Source organism: Kryptolebias marmoratus, linkage group LG1 (genome assembly GCF_001649575.2).
Source record: "Kryptolebias marmoratus isolate JLee-2015 linkage group LG1, ASM164957v2, whole genome shotgun sequence".
NCBI lineage: Eukaryota > Metazoa > Chordata > Actinopteri > Cyprinodontiformes > Rivulidae > Kryptolebias > Kryptolebias marmoratus.
This window is the reverse complement of record NC_051430.1, coordinates 19,188,256-19,206,119: the sequence shown is the minus strand read 5'-3', so window position 1 is coordinate 19,206,119 and position 17,864 is coordinate 19,188,256. Positions and strand designations below refer to the sequence as shown.

General features: G+C 39.5%; 3 protein-coding genes across 3 annotated transcripts; 1 reads left to right on the top strand and 2 right to left on the bottom strand.

Annotated features, from left to right (window-relative positions):
• Positions 1–906: 906 nt before the first annotated feature.
• Positions 907–2,572, bottom strand: arl6ip4 (ADP-ribosylation factor-like 6 interacting protein 4). The gene is made up of 5 exons (XM_017413766.3): positions 2,316–2,572; positions 1,945–2,241; positions 1,524–1,641; positions 1,366–1,435; positions 907–1,283 (listed from the first exon to the last, which is right to left on the bottom strand). The coding sequence occupies exons 1-5, from the start codon at positions 2,467–2,469 to the stop codon at positions 1,227–1,229; spliced, it is 696 nt and encodes a 231-aa protein (XP_017269255.1). The 5' UTR covers positions 2,470–2,572; the 3' UTR covers positions 907–1,226.
• A 538-nt stretch (positions 2,573–3,110) lies between these two features.
• Positions 3,111–7,288, bottom strand: mthfd2 (methylenetetrahydrofolate dehydrogenase (NADP+ dependent) 2, methenyltetrahydrofolate cyclohydrolase). The gene is made up of 8 exons (XM_017413765.3): positions 7,078–7,288; positions 5,623–5,807; positions 5,309–5,431; positions 4,959–5,111; positions 4,756–4,863; positions 4,571–4,663; positions 4,342–4,467; positions 3,111–4,236 (listed from the first exon to the last, which is right to left on the bottom strand). The coding sequence occupies exons 1-8, from the start codon at positions 7,155–7,157 to the stop codon at positions 4,088–4,090; spliced, it is 1,017 nt and encodes a 338-aa protein (XP_017269254.1). The 5' UTR covers positions 7,158–7,288; the 3' UTR covers positions 3,111–4,087.
• Positions 7,289–9,131: 1,843 nt separating this feature from the next.
• Positions 9,132–17,609, top strand: mob1a (MOB kinase activator 1A). Its single transcript, XM_017413616.3, has 6 exons — positions 9,132–9,326; positions 10,433–10,599; positions 12,017–12,110; positions 13,693–13,826; positions 14,292–14,455; positions 15,778–17,609. The coding sequence occupies exons 1-6, from the start codon at positions 9,313–9,315 to the stop codon at positions 15,853–15,855; spliced, it is 651 nt and encodes a 216-aa protein (XP_017269105.1). The 5' UTR covers positions 9,132–9,312; the 3' UTR covers positions 15,856–17,609.
• Positions 17,610–17,864: the final 255 nt, after the last annotated feature.

The window sequence follows — 17,864 nt, the reverse complement described above, 5'->3', positions numbered from 1 at the left end:
CTGAAGTTTTCCAGAAACTTTACATGTGAAGTTAAGCTGGAGAATTTTGGAAATATTCCAAAGTGGAAACTTTCCATGGGAATTTACACATCTGTTTTGGGCTCAGAATTGATGCTGTTCGCACCCAAACAGACCCGAAGGAGGAGATAGAGTAGAGAATAAATCTCAGAATAGACTTATTTTAAAGGATTAATCTGACATCTTTCACAAATATCAGACTCTAGTTCCATCCCTGGGTTGATGCAATGCCATAACATCAACAGTAGAATTGTAAATATATGGAAAATAAAATCTGACAAATCATGCTTGGAAAAGGTGAGACTTGTACAGGGGGTATATTTTGTAGGATTTGGATAATTATCCTTGATGTTTTCATTCGTAAATTTTAATGAACGTAGTAAAAGGAAGACATGAAAAACTAAGAAATGTTGACCTTTGAGCACACTTTAGGACCGTAACTTAGCTTCATCTTCAAGAGGGGTTTGACTGAGACTGGAAGTTTATCAAAATGAAGGGAGTTTGATCCAACGGGGTCCTCAAGTTCTTCATCACAGAAGGACTGGGTTCAAGTCTCGACTTCTGGTCCTTATCTGCATGTCTCCACTCTCCCTCTGTCCGTTCAATAGTTCTTCTGACTAGTTTGTTTTTTTTACTCAGTCTGCCTGACAATCAGCCAGATCTCAGCTGAAAAAGTTGCAAGCCTAGGAAAAAAAGCAGCCAATGTCCTAAGGAAACCATTAAAAACACAAAATAACAAGACAGCCTGGCTCCATGGAAGCAAAAGATGAAGAGGCAAAGGATATTTGCCTGGTTAAACAAAAATGTTAAATTTCTAGCATCTCATTAGAAAATTAAAGGAAGAATGTAAAATGGGTGAAGCTAAAATAAAGACACAAAGCACTTTGATCTGAATCTTTGTTTTTTTACATTAAGTATACCATAGATTTATTCGCTGACATTAAATGAAAACATCATTTAAAAGTTTAAAGTCACAACCCAGTCCAAAACCCTAATCACGTGTTTGAAATATTATTCAACATATTTCACATCAACACAGAGAAATCAGGGTAATCATAAATTAACAGAAACTATCCGTCGTCATGTGAAGTCTTGCTTCTTCGGCTCCTCGTTGACTCGACGGCCAAACGTTTTGTTCAGTTTTCTGAACCTTTCAGCAGTTTGAGCAAACCCCTGGTTGTAGTTTAATGAAACCGTGGTGATTTCTTCTACTTGTTGATTCCCAGTTTTCTCTGGAAGGCATTCCCATCTCCCTTTGTAGCTTGCTACAGGATAAACAGATGATCAGGGTGAAGTTCATGGCAACAATAAGAGCAGTAAACAGTAAAGATGTAGCCGTAGGTTTACCTTATTGATGTCTTTGTGTCTCTCTCGGCTGACTATCTCCTCAATGATCTCTCCCTCTCCTCTCACCAGTCTGGATGAAAGTAAAAAAAAAAAAAAAAAAGTCACACATCTCAAACCTTTTTACATTTATTGGTTTCTCGATGGCTCCTCTATCCCACCTGGTCCGTCCTGTTTCAGGGTCCACCACCCTGCGGATCACACTCTGCCTGGCCTCGTACTCCTCTTTGGTGAGAGGCCTCTTGGTGGAGAGTCGGGCCTTCTGCTCATCGGTCATGACTGCGAGGAGAAAGCAGGACGTAACACACCAAGAAAAAAGCCTCGAAACTAAACAGAACTAAGAAAACTGAGAAAATAAGTTGATGTTTGTGAAATTTGAATATACCCATACATATTCAGCCTTGGAAAATATGACAAATCAAACTGAATATTTTCAAGACCACGTAGGAACTTTGGAGAGAAGCGGGGTGGAGTAAAGTGTCTCACTCACAGCTGCAAAGAAAAGAGCTGCGGTGCTGACACTCACCTGAAAGGAGCATCAACAGATCTCTGTTAAAGGGTGTGAACCACGTGGTGTCTCACCTGGCCCGAGCTCCTCTGCCTCCTCATCATGCTGCCACATCTCCAGGAAGGATGAAGGTTTCTCTGCAGCCCTCTGAGGCTCCTCTGCGTCCTTCTTCAGCTTCTTCTCCTTTTTCCTCTGTTTCTTCAGCTTCGCCTTTTGCTTTTTCAGTTTCTTTTTCTTCTTCTTCTTGGCTTTGCTTCTCTTCTTCTTCGTCCTCTCATCCTTCGAGGACGAAGACGATGAGGAAGAAGAAGAGGAGGAGGAGGTGGATGATGAAGAAGAGGAGCGAGTTCTGCGCTTCTTTCTCTGCCCATCTGAGGGAGAAACAAATGTTCAATATGTTTCGGATACAGGGGGGCTGTTCGTGGAGAGGAAAATCGGTCCAAACCTTTCTTTTTGTGAGATTTCTTCTTAGACGATGATCTGCTTCTGCTGCTCGAGGAGGAAGAGGATGAAGAGGAGGAGGAGGAAGATCGTCTCCGCTTCTTTTTATCGTGTTTTTTCTCTCTCCCAGCTCTGTCCGGCGATCTGCTGCGATCCATCGCTGAAAAACAGGTTGTTTGGAGCTTTAAAAGGCTGCTTTGAAGAAACAACGGAAACCCGGGCGCTTATTTTCGGAAGCGTGTCCGTCAGCGAACTCAGCCTCGGAACACAAGAAAGGTTCCTAGTTACGACTGAAGTTTCTATCGTTCTTAAACAATGAAATACAAGTGTCAGTGCAGTAACAACACACGCACAGTCTTTATTTTTTCATGACTAATATTTTCTTCACTCAGGTTATTTTTCATATACAATTAAATTAATCCAATTGGTTTTATTTTGTAGGTTTAGTCAGGAGAAAGTTACTGTAACTACTTTCTCAGTTTCTACCTTAGAGACAAACTAAGCAGCACATTTATTCCTCTTAATTGTCTACCAACAAACTAAAAATGCATTTTATGCTTTTCTTTTTAGAGAGATCCCCTTCAGCTCGTATTTCTAGTTCCTTCTTTTTCTATACTTGTGCTTTTGAGCTGTTTCAGTGAGGGTGAGTAAATACAGGATCTATAATTCACATATTTCTAATAATCATTTTACTCTGAACACTCACATTTATCCAGTGTCTGCAGAACACGGAGCATCCTAAAACTACTGATGATGGAGCTCAATTCTACATCGTCATTTACAGGAACTGACACATTTATATCTTATAAAAGTTCTTTAATTCTTACATATTTCTCTTTTTTTTCATTTTACATTGCTTTGTCAACACAACGATGAATGTCCAAACATAAACTGCTGAAACAATAAACTTTAAGCTGGAAAAAGAGCCACACAAATCCCACAAACTCAGTGTATTAGAACAAACACACTCACTGCCTCGTCTTCCTCTGAGATCTGCAGTGTCTCACTTTACAGAAAACTAAAAATAGATCAAATTAAAATAATATTTAACATACGAAAGCTGTAAAAATGAAGGATCACATAAAAAAGGTCACTCTGTCAGGTGTCAACAGATTCTTTTTTGTTTCTGTGAAAAGTAAAATTCTGTTGTATAATTAAAAATGATTAATGTTTGTTTTGCCCCATCGTTGGTTTTCTGATGACTGTGCATAGAAAGCAACAATGTGAGAAGATACATGTTGTATTTATCTTAAATGTTCTGCAAAAGGCATTTGTGAATCTTTAAAGCTTGTATATTGATAAACATCCTTGTTCCTGATGATGTTAGCCCTTAACTCTTTCAATACATGAGGCTAAACTAACAAACAAACAAAAATAAAACAAACAGGGCTCAGTCACTCCGCTTTAACTGCTCTCAGGCTTAGAGTTATAAATAATCACTGCATTTATGTTTAAAATGTGTCTCTGTAGCAATAAATAGAAACAAATTCTCAAGACTCTCTTAAAAACTTCAAAAATGTCATAGAGTAGTACATTACAACTGAGAAATACTGTTACAAGACATGCAGCTGCATGAGTCGATGTAACAGACTATACATGGCTGCTGGAGTTGGCACTCAGAAAGACGTCAGCAGAAAGAGAGCCTCAAAGCCATCTTCTTTCCAGTCAGTGTGCAAGAGATTAGCTGGGTTGCTCCGAGTTAAAAAATGAAAATAAAAATAAAGAGAGGTGTTGTTGGGTGGAATGAGTCACAGCAGCTGGGGGCGCTCTGGTTCATTAGGACGCAGCAGCCAAGCGGATTCTCTCCGGGGGAATCTGAAGGACATTCTTGGCAGCTTTGACGGTGTTCTTCATGAGCATTGCTACAGTCATGGGTCCAACTCCTCCAGGAACCGGGGTGATGAATCCCGCCTTCTTCCTCACGCCTGAACGTGGATAGAAAAAAAACAAACAAAAAAAACATGTTACAGACACACAGAAGAGAGGAAAATGTAGTGCATAATTCCAAGCCCACTCCATCCTTCCCATACCTTCAAAATCCACATCTCCAACCAGCCTGGTCTTTCCAGTGACGGGGTCCTGGACTCGGTTTATTCCCACGTCAATCACAGCTGCTCCCTCTTTGATCATGTCCGCTGTAATCAGCTTAGGAATCCCTGACAGTCCGAAGAAAAGTGGCACAGTTAAACAACTGAATCCGCTCCAAAAGCGGGTGGAGATCAGAAAACATTTTAGTCAAACAAATGAAAAGTGACAAACCTGCAGCGGCCACAATGATGTCAGCCATTTTAGTGTGCTGGCAAAGTTGTTCCTTTGGAGTGTTACGGTGAGAAATGGTGACTGTGGCATCACCTGAAGCAGAGCAGAAGGAAGAGTAAGCACGCTTAGCCTTCATATTAAACATAATGCCACATGTGATTACAGACACACACACTGAAACAAACCTCCAGGCCTCTCGTGTCGGCCGTCTGTGTGCAGCAACATGGCAATGGGCATGCCCACGTTCTTGGAGCGTCCTGCAACTAGTACATTCTTTCCGAAAGTAGGAATGCCTGAAAAACACAAATATAGTAGGTTTCATAATGTTTGTTTAACAGCATTTGTGCTCTGGGGGCGGGAATGGGAAGTAAGAGGTAGCTCCAGTTACCAGTGCGTTTGATAATTTCCCAGACTCCCCAGGGAGTGGCAGGAAGCATGGTGGACTGATCCAGGCACATGCGGCCGACATTAACTACATGGAAGCCGTCTACATCCTTGGCAGGAGCAACTGCATTGCAGATCATCCGCTCGTCAATGTGATCTGTGAAGAAAGTAAAGACGAGTCACAGTCAGGACAAACAGACTCTAACAAACAAACAAAAGCTCATATGTACACAGAACCCAACAGAAAGAGATTTAGGTTCACTATCACGACTGAGATTAAAACTAAAATAATCCAACACAAGTAGGGTTTACTCAGTTAATTAATCTCATCTGACATTTCCAGTGTTCATGTACCCGGCAGAGGCAGCTGGACCAGCAGGCCGTCGACGCGATGGTCTGCATTGAGTTTGTAGATCAAGTCCAGTAACTCCTCCTCGCTGATGTCCGAGTGTTTGAGAATCGTCTCACTCGAGATTCCTGTAGGAGTCCAAAGTGAGAAAACATTCAACGTGGAAACTAAATCTGATTGTTTAAACATGCAGGTTGAAGCTTCCCTTTAGCTCTGATATTTATCAGCTTCTGAACCGTTTGCCCCCTTTTTCCGTGTTCACACTGTAGGGTAATTGTGTTTGCATACGAGGATATTCCGTTCCTCCCTCCCCGCTTACCAACGTCAGCTGCGGCCCGAGTCTTGTTGAGAACGTACGAGTGACTGGCTGGGTCGTCTCCGACAAGGACCACGCTCAGGTGAGGCCTCCTGTTGCCGGCTAAAACCCATTTCTCCACATCGACCTGGGTCTCTTCCCGAATCTGACGTGCCAGTTTCCTCCCTGAGATGACCACAGCCTCCTGCCTAGGAGTGGACGAGACAGCGGGGAGAGCAGAGAAGTAATACCAAGTGTGGGGAATTTACAGTAACTAAACAGTAAATACAAAATGAAACAGATAGCCCAAACGTAACTGTAACCAGCATCTACAGAGCTATTCCAAACCCATTTATTACTTGGAAGTGGTCTGTATTTATCACAACCTTTGAAACCAGAAACGATGTCTAGCTCTCTATCATGCAGTTTGGAGTAGAACCAGTTCTAGTTTCTAAAATTAGAGGGGACACATCTCCCCTTGCTTGAACGATATGCTTAATATCAGCATACTGTATTTATAAGTGTTTGCAACATTGCCCTGACCGTTTAGCTCCAATTCTACAAGGTTTTACATTACATAACACCAAACATTAAGCAGTGGCCAATAACTGAAGAGTAATGAGCCGTCGTCTGTGATGTAAGAACCTCTGTTTTTCTGCCAAAACCAATTAAACCCTCATGGAGAAGTGTTTGGTCCTGATGGGGTGAGAGCATGAAAAATGTGTCAGCAATGCATCACACAATTTTAACTAAAACGTTGTTTACTTGGGAGGAAACCCATCCTTTCTGACTCATTAAACCACTGTTTTAAAAAGGGAGCTTTACAGCAGAGTTTTGTGTTCAATTGATCTCCTCACTTACATGTTTTATATACTTTTTCTACTGCAAGTTAAAAGTTGAAGTTGCATGAACAGGACTGAACATTATCCACTGATCATGCAGGTCATGTGCAGAAACCATGGGGTTTAATTTATGAGGGAGTGTGTGCAACATTAGGACCAAGTTATGCAGGCTTCACACAGCAGGTTTCTAATTAATTTACTGCACGGGGTGCGAATTCCGCACGTTTTCCATCCAATAATTAAATGTATTTAATAGCTGTGTATGAATGCTTGCTTACACGAAAACCAACACCTTTATCTCCGGCAGAAACCAGCCGCCCCGCCCCAGCTCGGCCCGGCTCAGCCCGGCCCGGCTCAGCCCGGCCCGGGTGCAAGCCCTGGCCCCGATTTCATCAGCCTCCCGCTGCTGCGACGCTACCGGCACGCCGCTAGGGGGCGCGCCGCAGCACGACCAACTGCGGACATTTAGTACAATCTAACGAAACAAAACCGCCCCGCTAACTAACCAGCCTCACCTGCGGGCGCCAAATCAACCCGACGTGGGAAAGGCAGAGGTCGGGATTTAAAAGAAGCCCTGAACCGCGTTTTCACGCGCGAGTCGGGCAGCGGGAGCTCGCGGCAGAAACGGTCGACTCACCTCGAGGCCGACGCGTGCAGCCTGCGGACCTGATGCCGGGTGTGCTGACACAGTTTCCTGAGAGTCCTAACCGCTGCCATTTTCCGACACACCGAGGGGAAGAGGAGCGCTACGGCCGGATATTTATAAAACACAGCACCACCCGGCAGGACAGAGCTTCGTCTGGGAAGGAGGAGGAGGAGGAGCAGAGAGCCTTCACAAACCGCTGAAACTACGTGCTACCTGCGTCACTGGCTCTGTATGGGAGGCCGGTTTGTCATATAATAGTCAGACAGGCTCCTCAAACTGGTTTTCCCTGTCAGACATACATTGTGAATAATTTCATAACTCAAGAATATAAGGAGTAAAACAATTAATGTGTATTAAGACGAATAAGACAAAATTATGTTATTCCAATTTGTTAATCTGTGTGTGTGTGTGTGCATATTAAGCTTTAATCTGTAGGTGATATGAGAGTAAATTTGTATCTGCAGGTTTACTGATGTATGTGTAAGTATACATAGTTATGTATGCATGTCTGAGTGTATACAGTTATATGCGTGTTTATGCATATATTGAATCACTAGTTTGATTCAGAATTTGTATGTAAACTTGAGGACAGGGCTTGAGAAACGATTGCTTCTTACCGCTCCCTTTTTGAATATTTTTGTTTTGTTTACAGATTATTTTGGTGGGAAATGTTTAAGTTTTTATTCATGGTTTTTGTTCTGTTGAAATTTTAACTGTTCGAAAAAATGCAATTTTGACATGAAGAAATTCCTATGAAGAAATTCCTATTTCAGGTCATTAAAATGTTATAGTCAGAGTTTTCATTTTAGGTGTCTAAACCTATTCTAATTAAAGGAATGCATATCGCCCGCCAGCTTTCATGCCAGAGTTTAAGATCATTTTATGATGAGAAATGAGTTATTTTAGTTAAACCTTGTATGTAAAGTAGGTTTTGTGCAGTTTTATGCAGTATTACAAGATCTTGTGATTTATGTTAGCACATGGCTAATGACATGGCTGACATCGAAAGAAAGAAAGAAAGAAAGAAAGAAAGAAAGAAAGAGACTTCATGTGTGGTTTGATTATATGTTACAACGGACTGCCAAACAGGCCGGTCCACTCCCACAGCAGCTGGGAGCTCTTTAAATACCCACCAAGGACCAGCACTCAAAATGCGACATAAAAATCGAAAGGAGTCATCATTTAGAGTACTTTTATCACAGGAAGATGTTTATCCTAACAACATCTGCTGACATTATCTCTGCTTTCTTCTCTCAGCTGTAGAAATAAATGCAGTGGAGTGAAAAATACATTATCTCCCATGTGTTGAGTTGAAAAAGCCTCCACACCCTCCTACACAGCAACTGTCTGGAGGATTTGTTTGTGTTTCTGTGGGCTCTTTTTATGCATTTGTAATTTCTGAGTCCCTTCATTATTACTTTGTTCTTTCTTGAGGCCGACCTTTTGAGTTTCTTTTTAGTCTGATTCTAGTTTATGCCAGTCTTTTTTTGTAATTAACTTTATGGCTTCGTGTCATTTTGGGTAACTGTGAGTTTTTTGAGTCTGTGAAGTTATTTTGACTCTGGTTAAAAGGGGTAATTGTGGATTTTTTTATCATTGCCTTGAAGCCCCCTTCCTGGCGTTTGTTCTACTTTGAAGAAAAAACTCGACTAAACATCCATACAGACTTTAATCAAGGACTAATAAGACTAAGACTTAATAGTTCACAGTTCTGTTTGAAGCATTTATATAAAAGTATAGAATCGATGGATAGATGGATGGATGGATGGAGATTAAATAGTTTAGTAGCAATAGTAGTTTAATCACTTGCTCCTTCCTGAAACTCTGTTCATAACCTTTTTGAGTAATTTTGTGCACAGACAGAAAGACAGACAAGCAAACGAACGCTACTGAAAACACCCCTCCCTCGGTGGAGGTAAATGTATAATATGATAAATATGATAAAGAAAACCAAATGAACTCCAGGCCTGTGCGTATTTTAGTGTCATACCGCCCGCGGCCTGTAGGGGGCGACAGTCTGCGCGTTCAGCCGCAGCAGACGGGCGGCCAACAGAGGAAGAGCCGCTCTGGGTGCAGTTTGCATTCGCTGACAGGCAGCAGGCAGCGCTAATAAGTCGGCGGTTAAACCTGAAAGTACATTTCTAAAAACTACCTTTTTGTTGCTGTTGTTGACCAAACCGGGGCCAGGAGTTCAAGTTTGCACCTACCGACAGCTTCTCCGTCAACATGAGCTTCTTGTTGTAAGTAAAGCTGAAGCTTCCTGAGTTACGGAGCTCTTGCGGTTAGCTGCGCTTCTGCGAACTTCGCCGAAGGAAGTTAAACTGAGGCATTAACAGAAAACTAGTCGGCTAACCGCGTCTCAGAACCAGTAGGTGAGATGGTAATCGACTTTCTCACGCTTAGTGATGCCAGCCGTCGATGTTTCTACGACTTTTAGGCCGTGCTCATTGAAAGCTTCGTTGCCTAAGTGTAAAAATAACTTTTTTAAATTGCCGATTTCGTATGCTAACTTGGTTAGCTCGTTGATTAAAGCTAACCTCCGCCTGGGTTAGTTGACATTAGCTCTCAGCTTCAGCCCCATTGTCTTTTCGGAGGTCTCCAAACACGGATCGACTTAATTAATCTTCATGTTTACGGCCACGCCATGATGATACAATTAGTCACATTTCCTGTCATTTGCACCGACAACCAGGTCACCACACTTAAAAACAATATATGACACAAAAGCGATGCTTTGGCTGCCGTGAAAACAAGCCACAGCATGTCCGTTTAAGTTTTAATTTGCCATAAACAAATGTGACAGCATTTCCTAGGTGTTCCCCTCGATGCCAGCTGATTGCACAATCCAGCTTGGAAGGATCTTCAAGCCCAGAAAGAAAAGAGCATGTGTCTTTGAAAATATGTCTCTCAGATGGAACCTGTTTTGTTTGTGTTGACTATTTTCTCTGCAATATTCACTGTTCCAAGGTGCACAACATAAACAGAGTCCTGAAAGCAGCATGGACAGCAAACATTGTGTTTTGAATAATCAGATGTTGTTTTTTTCATAAAAGCTGTTGTGTAGTTTAATTTTGAACAGTTATTTTATGATGCTTCAACATGACTCATACCCATAAGCATTATGCTAACCATGATTCTGACATGCACTTAAAATTACTGGACAGTATCTTTGACATCAAGACCTATCTAGTTCCTAAAAACATGTCCATGACTTGTTGTACGTAAGCGCAATGCATCCAATTTAACCTTTTTCTAAAGTGTATGTTTCAGAAGGATATCTGTAAACTTCCACTGCACCTGCGCGATCTTCCTTCATTCATGCACAGCTGTGTTAATTTCTCTGCAGTGGCAGTCGCTCATCTAAGACCTTCAAGCCGAAGAAGAACATCCCAGAAGGATCCCACCAGTATGAGCTGCTGAAACACGCTGAGGCGACGCTGGGCAGCGGGAACCTGAGACAGGCCGTCATGCTGCCAGAGGGAGAGGACCTCAATGAATGGATTGCCGTCAACAGTGAGTGAACAGAGACAATAAGCCCACGCTCCTCGTCGACAAATACCCATTCACAATTCGAACCAGATGCCCATGTTCAGATGAATCTTTAATGATCTGTCTAAAAGGCAGGGTTAGTGTTTGCAGCACTCTGCGGTGTGTTAAGAGTAGACTGAAGATACAGCCTCGAAACTGTAATTAATCCTAACTGTAAGTGATCCTAACTCAACAGATAATTAACAGATCCCACAACAGCTCAAATGAACCACAATAATCAGACAAACAGGGCCGAGTTAGTTTTTTTTTTACTGAACTAAAGTACTTAGACATTCAATGCAGATAATAAATCTAATTTTTTATCATCCAGCTGTGGACCGTCAGTGTTTTAATCTGTGTAATGTACTTTAACACGGCTGGGAAAGACAGCTGCTGGGTGTCGGTGCATCAAGTAAGGATAAAAGTGTCAATCCAACTCTGATAAAACGTTGCAGAGGTTTTTCTCCTATTGTTAGCTAAAGATTTAAATTAGCTTTACTCTAATTATTAACCTAGTGCATTAAAAAATCTGAAATATTTAAATATTCTGTCATGAAATTGTACATACAAACATAAAATCATTGTAAAATGGAATAATGAATATATTGTGAATAAAGGTATAAACTTTTAGGACATTATATTTGTACAGACATCAACAACAATGATATATCTTAAATATATGGATTTATAGAATTTATGTATAGCTGCCTGTTAATGGAGGGAGAAGACTGCAACATTCTCTCCCATATAATTATTTCCTTATATTGTTCCTTTTTAAAAACATAAATACATTTTCAGGATGCTTTTTTAACACATTTAATAAGAAAGATTGAATTATTAAGGAAAAACAAGCAAACTATATCATAAAATGGTTCTTAGAGAACTTTAATGTCATGTGATCAGTTTCAGTACACAAAACAGGAGAAAGGACGACGGAGGAACCATAATTGTTGCTCGCTTTCTTGACATTATTGCTGGTTCCTCTTCAGTGCTCTGGCAGCAGCAGCAGGTCACCGTGCTGCGTCGCAGCCTCACAATGAAGCTGAAGCTTGCTTTCAGCGAGGAGAGGGAGGCAGAGATGAGTAGTAATCTTTAACCTGACTGATGGAGACTCGCACATTAATCTGCAGGGTGGGTCACACAGGTAGCAGGTCACTCATTCATCACCGTGTCATCAAAAGCTCCGACAGCGTGTACGATTCTTTATCAAACATCTCGCATTGGTTAGTCTTAGATAAAGAGAATCTCTTTTAGAAAGAAGTTTATCTCAAGTCTGAACTGATTGGAGTTGTGTAACAGGTCCTGTGGTCTGGTGCACATTGGCAGACTGAAGCTGAAATGATTCAGTAACGTTTTATCTTTACAATAGTATAACCAAAAAGTAATTTCCTCTTTCCTCCAGCGGTGGATTTCTTCAACCAGATCAACATGCTGTACGGCACCATCACTGAGTTCTGCACTGAGACCAGTTGCTCTGTGATGTCTGCAGGACCGAGGTAATAAACGTTTTATTTACTTGTGCAGCCTCTTTTTATTAGGCCTGTTTTCCCACACGGCCTTTAGAAACAGTTTGAAAAGTCCAGATGTGTAATATAACATATAGCTGTTATTATATCGGTTTCTAATCATGTACACCTCGAAAAAGAGTATTTTTTATTATGCCATGGTCACATTTGAGAAGAAGAATAAATCAAACGGTTCATATTTTAATCATTTCTTCCTATAAAGCGTGTAAAACGAGCTAAACCTACTGTGGAGCTTGTTTGCTCTGAAACACCTGAGGGGTATCTGAAACAATCATTTCCTAAAGATACTGCATAACTTTACGGCTGCAGTATGAAGCTGCAGTGCAGTGTTGTTTGGAGCAGTCAGCTCAAGCCTGCAAAGCAGTGAAAATATTGGTCACTGCGTTGGTAATTTAGGAGCCATTTTAAATGTGCTTTGATGTTGTTTTAATCCACTAATTAATTATGCATCAACTGTACCTCAGCATAGCTCAGTGTTGATTCACAGTATCAATGGTAAGTTTAGCAACAAAGCTACCTGCCTGTGCAGATGTGTCGTTTTCCCTGAACTGGTCTCAGGATTTTAAGCAGCAAACTAAATAAGGAGTGTAAAGTCAGCTGCACTGTGTAGTATTTAGTTGAATAGCAACTAGGATGTGAAAGTATTACTGATGTGATTAAAAAGTTCAGCTCAGATTGTATTTTTAGTCGCTTGCAGTGTTCAGAGTGTGACACATTAATGCTCTATACTCACTGTGTCCAATTAAAGATTCAGACTTTTTAAAATAATCTTTATTGTAGATGTGTGCATCCTCAGTCAATGCCAAAAACCCAGAATGAAGCGGCTGATTAGTTTAGAGGCATGAAAAGATCATTTAATCGGAGCAATTCGGTCCGTGTCGGTTATCAGGATTTAATAAACGCCCTTCAGTTTTTCAGATTTGGGTATTATCCCGAATTATGATCTTCATAAAGGTTAGTTCAACTAACTTCATGTTGAATTCAGTGAAGGAAGGTCACGATGCCCCCAGACAGGAAGAGAGACGTCAGCTGACGCTTTAAAGGCTGTAATAGTTCACTCTAAACCAGCGTTGCAACAGCTGAAACGAAGCCTTGTGAAACTGACTCAACAATGTGCTTCATTTCGCTCATTTATCACTTTAACAGCGTCATTCTTTAAAGAACTTCTTTGACTTTAGAAACTGGGTAGCATTTTGTCAAGGACGCCAACTCGTGTTTATTTAAAATGGTTGACACCTCATGAACTTGAAATGCTTCGTCTAAATGTCACATGAGGGAAAACAGGAAATAAACTTTGCATGTGGTCTCTCTGCAGAGGCTGTTTAGTTAAATCTAGATTTGGCACTTCCTCTATCTTCCTCTCTCCTTACAAGACTGTTTGTGCTCAGGCTGTAATCAAGAGGAAGAGATGGAGGGAGTTTGCTTCCTGGTGTCAAGAATAAGTCAGCTGAACAGTTTGCATTTCAGCCATGTTCTTTTTTTTAAAAACTCTTTTTGTCTTAAGAGAAAAATTGTGATGAGTGCGTGTTATGTGCTTCTGTTTTTTGCGTAGATATGAGTATCACTGGGCTGATGGCACCAACATTAAAAAGCCAATCAAATGCTCTGCGCCGAAGTACATTGACTACTTGATGACCTGGGTGCAGGATCAGCTGGACGATGAGACCCTGTTCCCCTCTAAGATCGGTGAGCTGGGTTTAGTTACAGAATGAGTTTGGGTTTTCAGTTTCGGTTTCACCTTTTTGTAGAAGTGTGTTACTCAAAGGAGGAGAAAACAAAAACAAAGTAGTCGCATATATTTCACACATGCAATTTTGATTATGTCTTAACACGTAAATGAAACAGTTTCCTTGTTGTTGTTTTTTTTTTTTACCTTTTTATCCTTGGAGAAATAACTGAGAATTACTAATAGCTGTTTAAGAAATGTCCTGCTGTTTAACTGTTCTACTCTTCCTCTTTGTTTGATTTAGGACGTAGTGTTTGTTGTCATTAAAAGACTTTTTGGGAATTTTTCCAACCTGTTCCTAACCCTTTTAAATAGCCAAATCTGAAAGTGTATGTTCAGTAAGCTTCCCTTTAAATTTGGGTGTTAAAATGGTTAATTTTTTTTATCCTGACATCAGCTTTTTTTCACCACCTTCTGCCCTTTAGGAGTTCCCTTTCCCAAGAATTTCATGTCCGTGGCCAAAACCATCCTGAAGCGTTTGTTCAGGGTTTACGCTCACATCTACCACCAACATTTTGACTCTGTGATGCAGCTGCAGGAGGAGGCTCACCTCAACACCTCCTTCAAGCATTTCATTTTCTTTGTCCAGGTGAGATTGTTGCACCGAAGTGCGAGGCTGAAGTGTCTAAAGTTGCATGCAGTGACATAATGGTGGGAAATATTTTCGAGACATACTTTTTGGATTAGGTCATCTAACTACCTTGAAAATGTTTCACTTCTGTAGCTTTTTTTACAGGTTTAAGTGTGAGTGAAAGTATAAAACACAATGAAACCTTTGTTTACGTCAGCTTCTGAGTTCCTTATTTGGCTCCTTGTTACCTTTTTATAATAAGTTACTTTACTGATAATTAAAGGATGAAATATTAATTACTCAACAGTCATTAAAAATCAGTAATGTACCACATGTAGATGTTGATTAAGTGTAGATATGCTGGTGTAAATTCTCAGTCATCCAGGATATGGCAAAAGTTAATAAAACAACATTTAGACTTCTGTTCTGTAGTTGAAGACGTTTCGTTTCCTGTCTGGGAAGCAGTTTAAAGCTTCGAACGCCACGCTTGAGTTTAGATTCCCCAGAATCTAACTCCAGAGTCCGGTTTTTAACTTTTTTGGATTTGATCAAATCTAGGCTTTTTAATGTTCAAATTATATTACAAAATAATTGTGACACAACACAATCAGTGACATGTTGTCAGCATTAAATCAACGCTACTTACTTGTTGTTTACCTTAAATTTAAATAACTCCTTGTTGAAATAAAAACTTTTGATTTTTATCTTAAAGAACATTAAAAGCTGATATCCAGCAGAACATTGTGATTGTTAAAGTTAACTGGATAACTTCTGGTCGCTCTGAAGGTGTTGAACCTGCTCTTTAGCACCAGTCCCTGCTCTTCCTCAGAGCCTGTTTACGTTTGCTTTCAGACATTAATGTGACACCTTTGTTACCGTGGAGCTGTGGTGTTATTATAGAGTTTGCTTGGAGGACTGCATTCTGTTCAGGCCCAAAAGATTTAAAACAACCCTGATAACAACAATGGTACATCATGTTTTTATTTTATTTACAACATTTGATTAAGTTATTTAATCTATAGACGTCACCTGAAATGAAAAGATGGACCTATTTTTTATGTGAGCATTTTGGTTTGATTAGGTGTTATTTACCAAAACAATTTGTGGATCCTTCGGGTTCGTTTCCTGCCTTGAATGGAGATTATTCTAAAATGTCTCAGTTAACGAGCAAGATGGGGCAAGTTGGAAGTAAATTGTTTATCACTCAGCTTTTAGGGATAAACACGGAGCTGAAACTCTTCAGTGTGACTTTCTAAATCTCTGTTTTATTGGTTAAAATATTTGTTTGGTTTTTTTCTAAATGTTTAACATCTTTTTTTTATATGTTTGTCTTCTTCAAGGAGTTCAACCTCATTGACAGGCGAGAGCTTGCTCCCCTGCAGGACCTGATTGAGAAGCTTGGATCCAAGGACAGATAGACATTTCATCATACATTCCCCTTTTTATCAAAAAAAGAAACCCCCAAAACAAAACAAAAAATCCCCACTTTTTTGCCTTTTCTTTTGTCCTCTGACCTCTTCTACCTCTGTGATTTCTAGCTTCAGCTCTTAAAGATCTGTGCCTTCTTTGCATTTCCTGAATGGTTGTACTGTACTTCTTTTATTCTTTTTTGTTTTTGTTGAATGCTGTCTTTGAGCCTTCTTTTTTGTCTTATTAGCCTCACTAGAGTATATAGAATAGTGTAGTGAATAAGAAATATTTTTCACCAGACTGTTAAAAAAACAAGCAGAACAGAATTTTATATTGGACCAAGGATGTTTGTAAGTGAAAAACAGCTTCTTTCAGAAGATGCTGTTGGTTGGTCTAAACACCTAATTACTTTTTTGTTAATTCTGGTTTATTAAATTTACAGTGACTGACCAAATATCTCAACTTTTTTTTATTTTATGTTTTATTTGTGTACAGTGTAGAGTAACAGGAAGGATTGCAAACAGGGTGGTGGCATAAAAATTGGTCTTAGGTGAACTTTTGTACTTGTAACAACAATAAATGAAGGCGGGTGCAAAAATGCACATTTATACAGTATAAAAATCTCACTGTCCCATTAATAACACCTATTGAGCACTCTCTGCCCAAATAAAAATATGCCACTATTGATGACATTTAGGTGTTTCAGATTGCTTGAGCAATAAGGTCTTTTGCACATTTTCTGAATATAGTAAAAATGAGAAACAGTACTCATATTGTCACCCTTTTTTCCCTATTTTTTTTTCTTATCAAGAGTCTATCAGGCCTGTTTGAATAGCCTATAAATAGAACATTAATGGTAGAAATCATGAATAAATAGTGTAATGTAAACTTTTAGTTTTACTGGCATTTCAGTTCAGTTCCGTGTTGCAAATCAGTTGAGTATCGACGAGTCTCTTTTTACTGAACATATCCGATTTTAGATTGGAAAGTTCTGTAATTATTGCTGTCATTTCCTGTGGATGGCTTTACTCTTGCTGCAGCAGCACAATTATTCATATTGGCATCCTTTTGAAAGTTGATGCAGCTCCTCTTCCTTCTCAATGTTTAGTCTTCCAAGGTTTGATCAAAGATATTCGTTTATTATTTGCTTCATCTCCCATATATTTGACAATCGTCTAACCAGTTATGATGGATTAAATGGCTTAAATGCATCACAAATAGCTACCTAGTCTTTGGAACAGCTGTGTTCTTTTTTATATTATCACAATGTAAACAACACTTTCCAACAACTTTAAAAACATGTTTAATTTGCTTTACTTGTGTTTTTTATATTTTATAGGTCCACTTTTTGCTTGGTAAAATATCAAACATTGCTCTAAGTTAAACAGTTGATAGGCACGTCCGCTTATTATTTTTCAATTTATATTCATCCTTTTTTATGTATTGCTTCTGTTCACAATATTACGTTTGGTTGCAAATGTTATCACATTGGAAATTAATCATGAAAAATAGAAGGAACAAGGGCTTTGAAACGAATTGAAGTTTTTAATGTTTTTTTTTTTTCTTTTTCTTTTTTTACATTATTGGCCTGATGATTGTGTGGTTATTTCAGAAAAGGAGTTAAGAGGATATAAAACCACGACCAAACATTTGCTGTAAATAAGATCAGTGTTTTGCTTGAACAAAATTGTGCCTTACAATAAAATAAAGTCTCATGACAGTATTGATGGTTTAGAAAAAATCAATAAACACTGAAAGGACATTGTTGGGTTGTCTTTTTTTTCTGTTCTTAATTTTTGACAAAGTGTGTAATTCTTCCAACACTTGCTTTTCTTTTTATGGACAATATTAGTTGAATTTTTAACTAAATACAAAGCCTTTGACCAAATGTGTTCTTAAGCATATTTATTTACCAGCATAAATTAAAAAATAGACGAAAAAATTCAAAGTCATCATAAACATTATGTAAAATAATGTTTTTAGATTGTAAAATGTTAACTAACAAGGAATTATATAT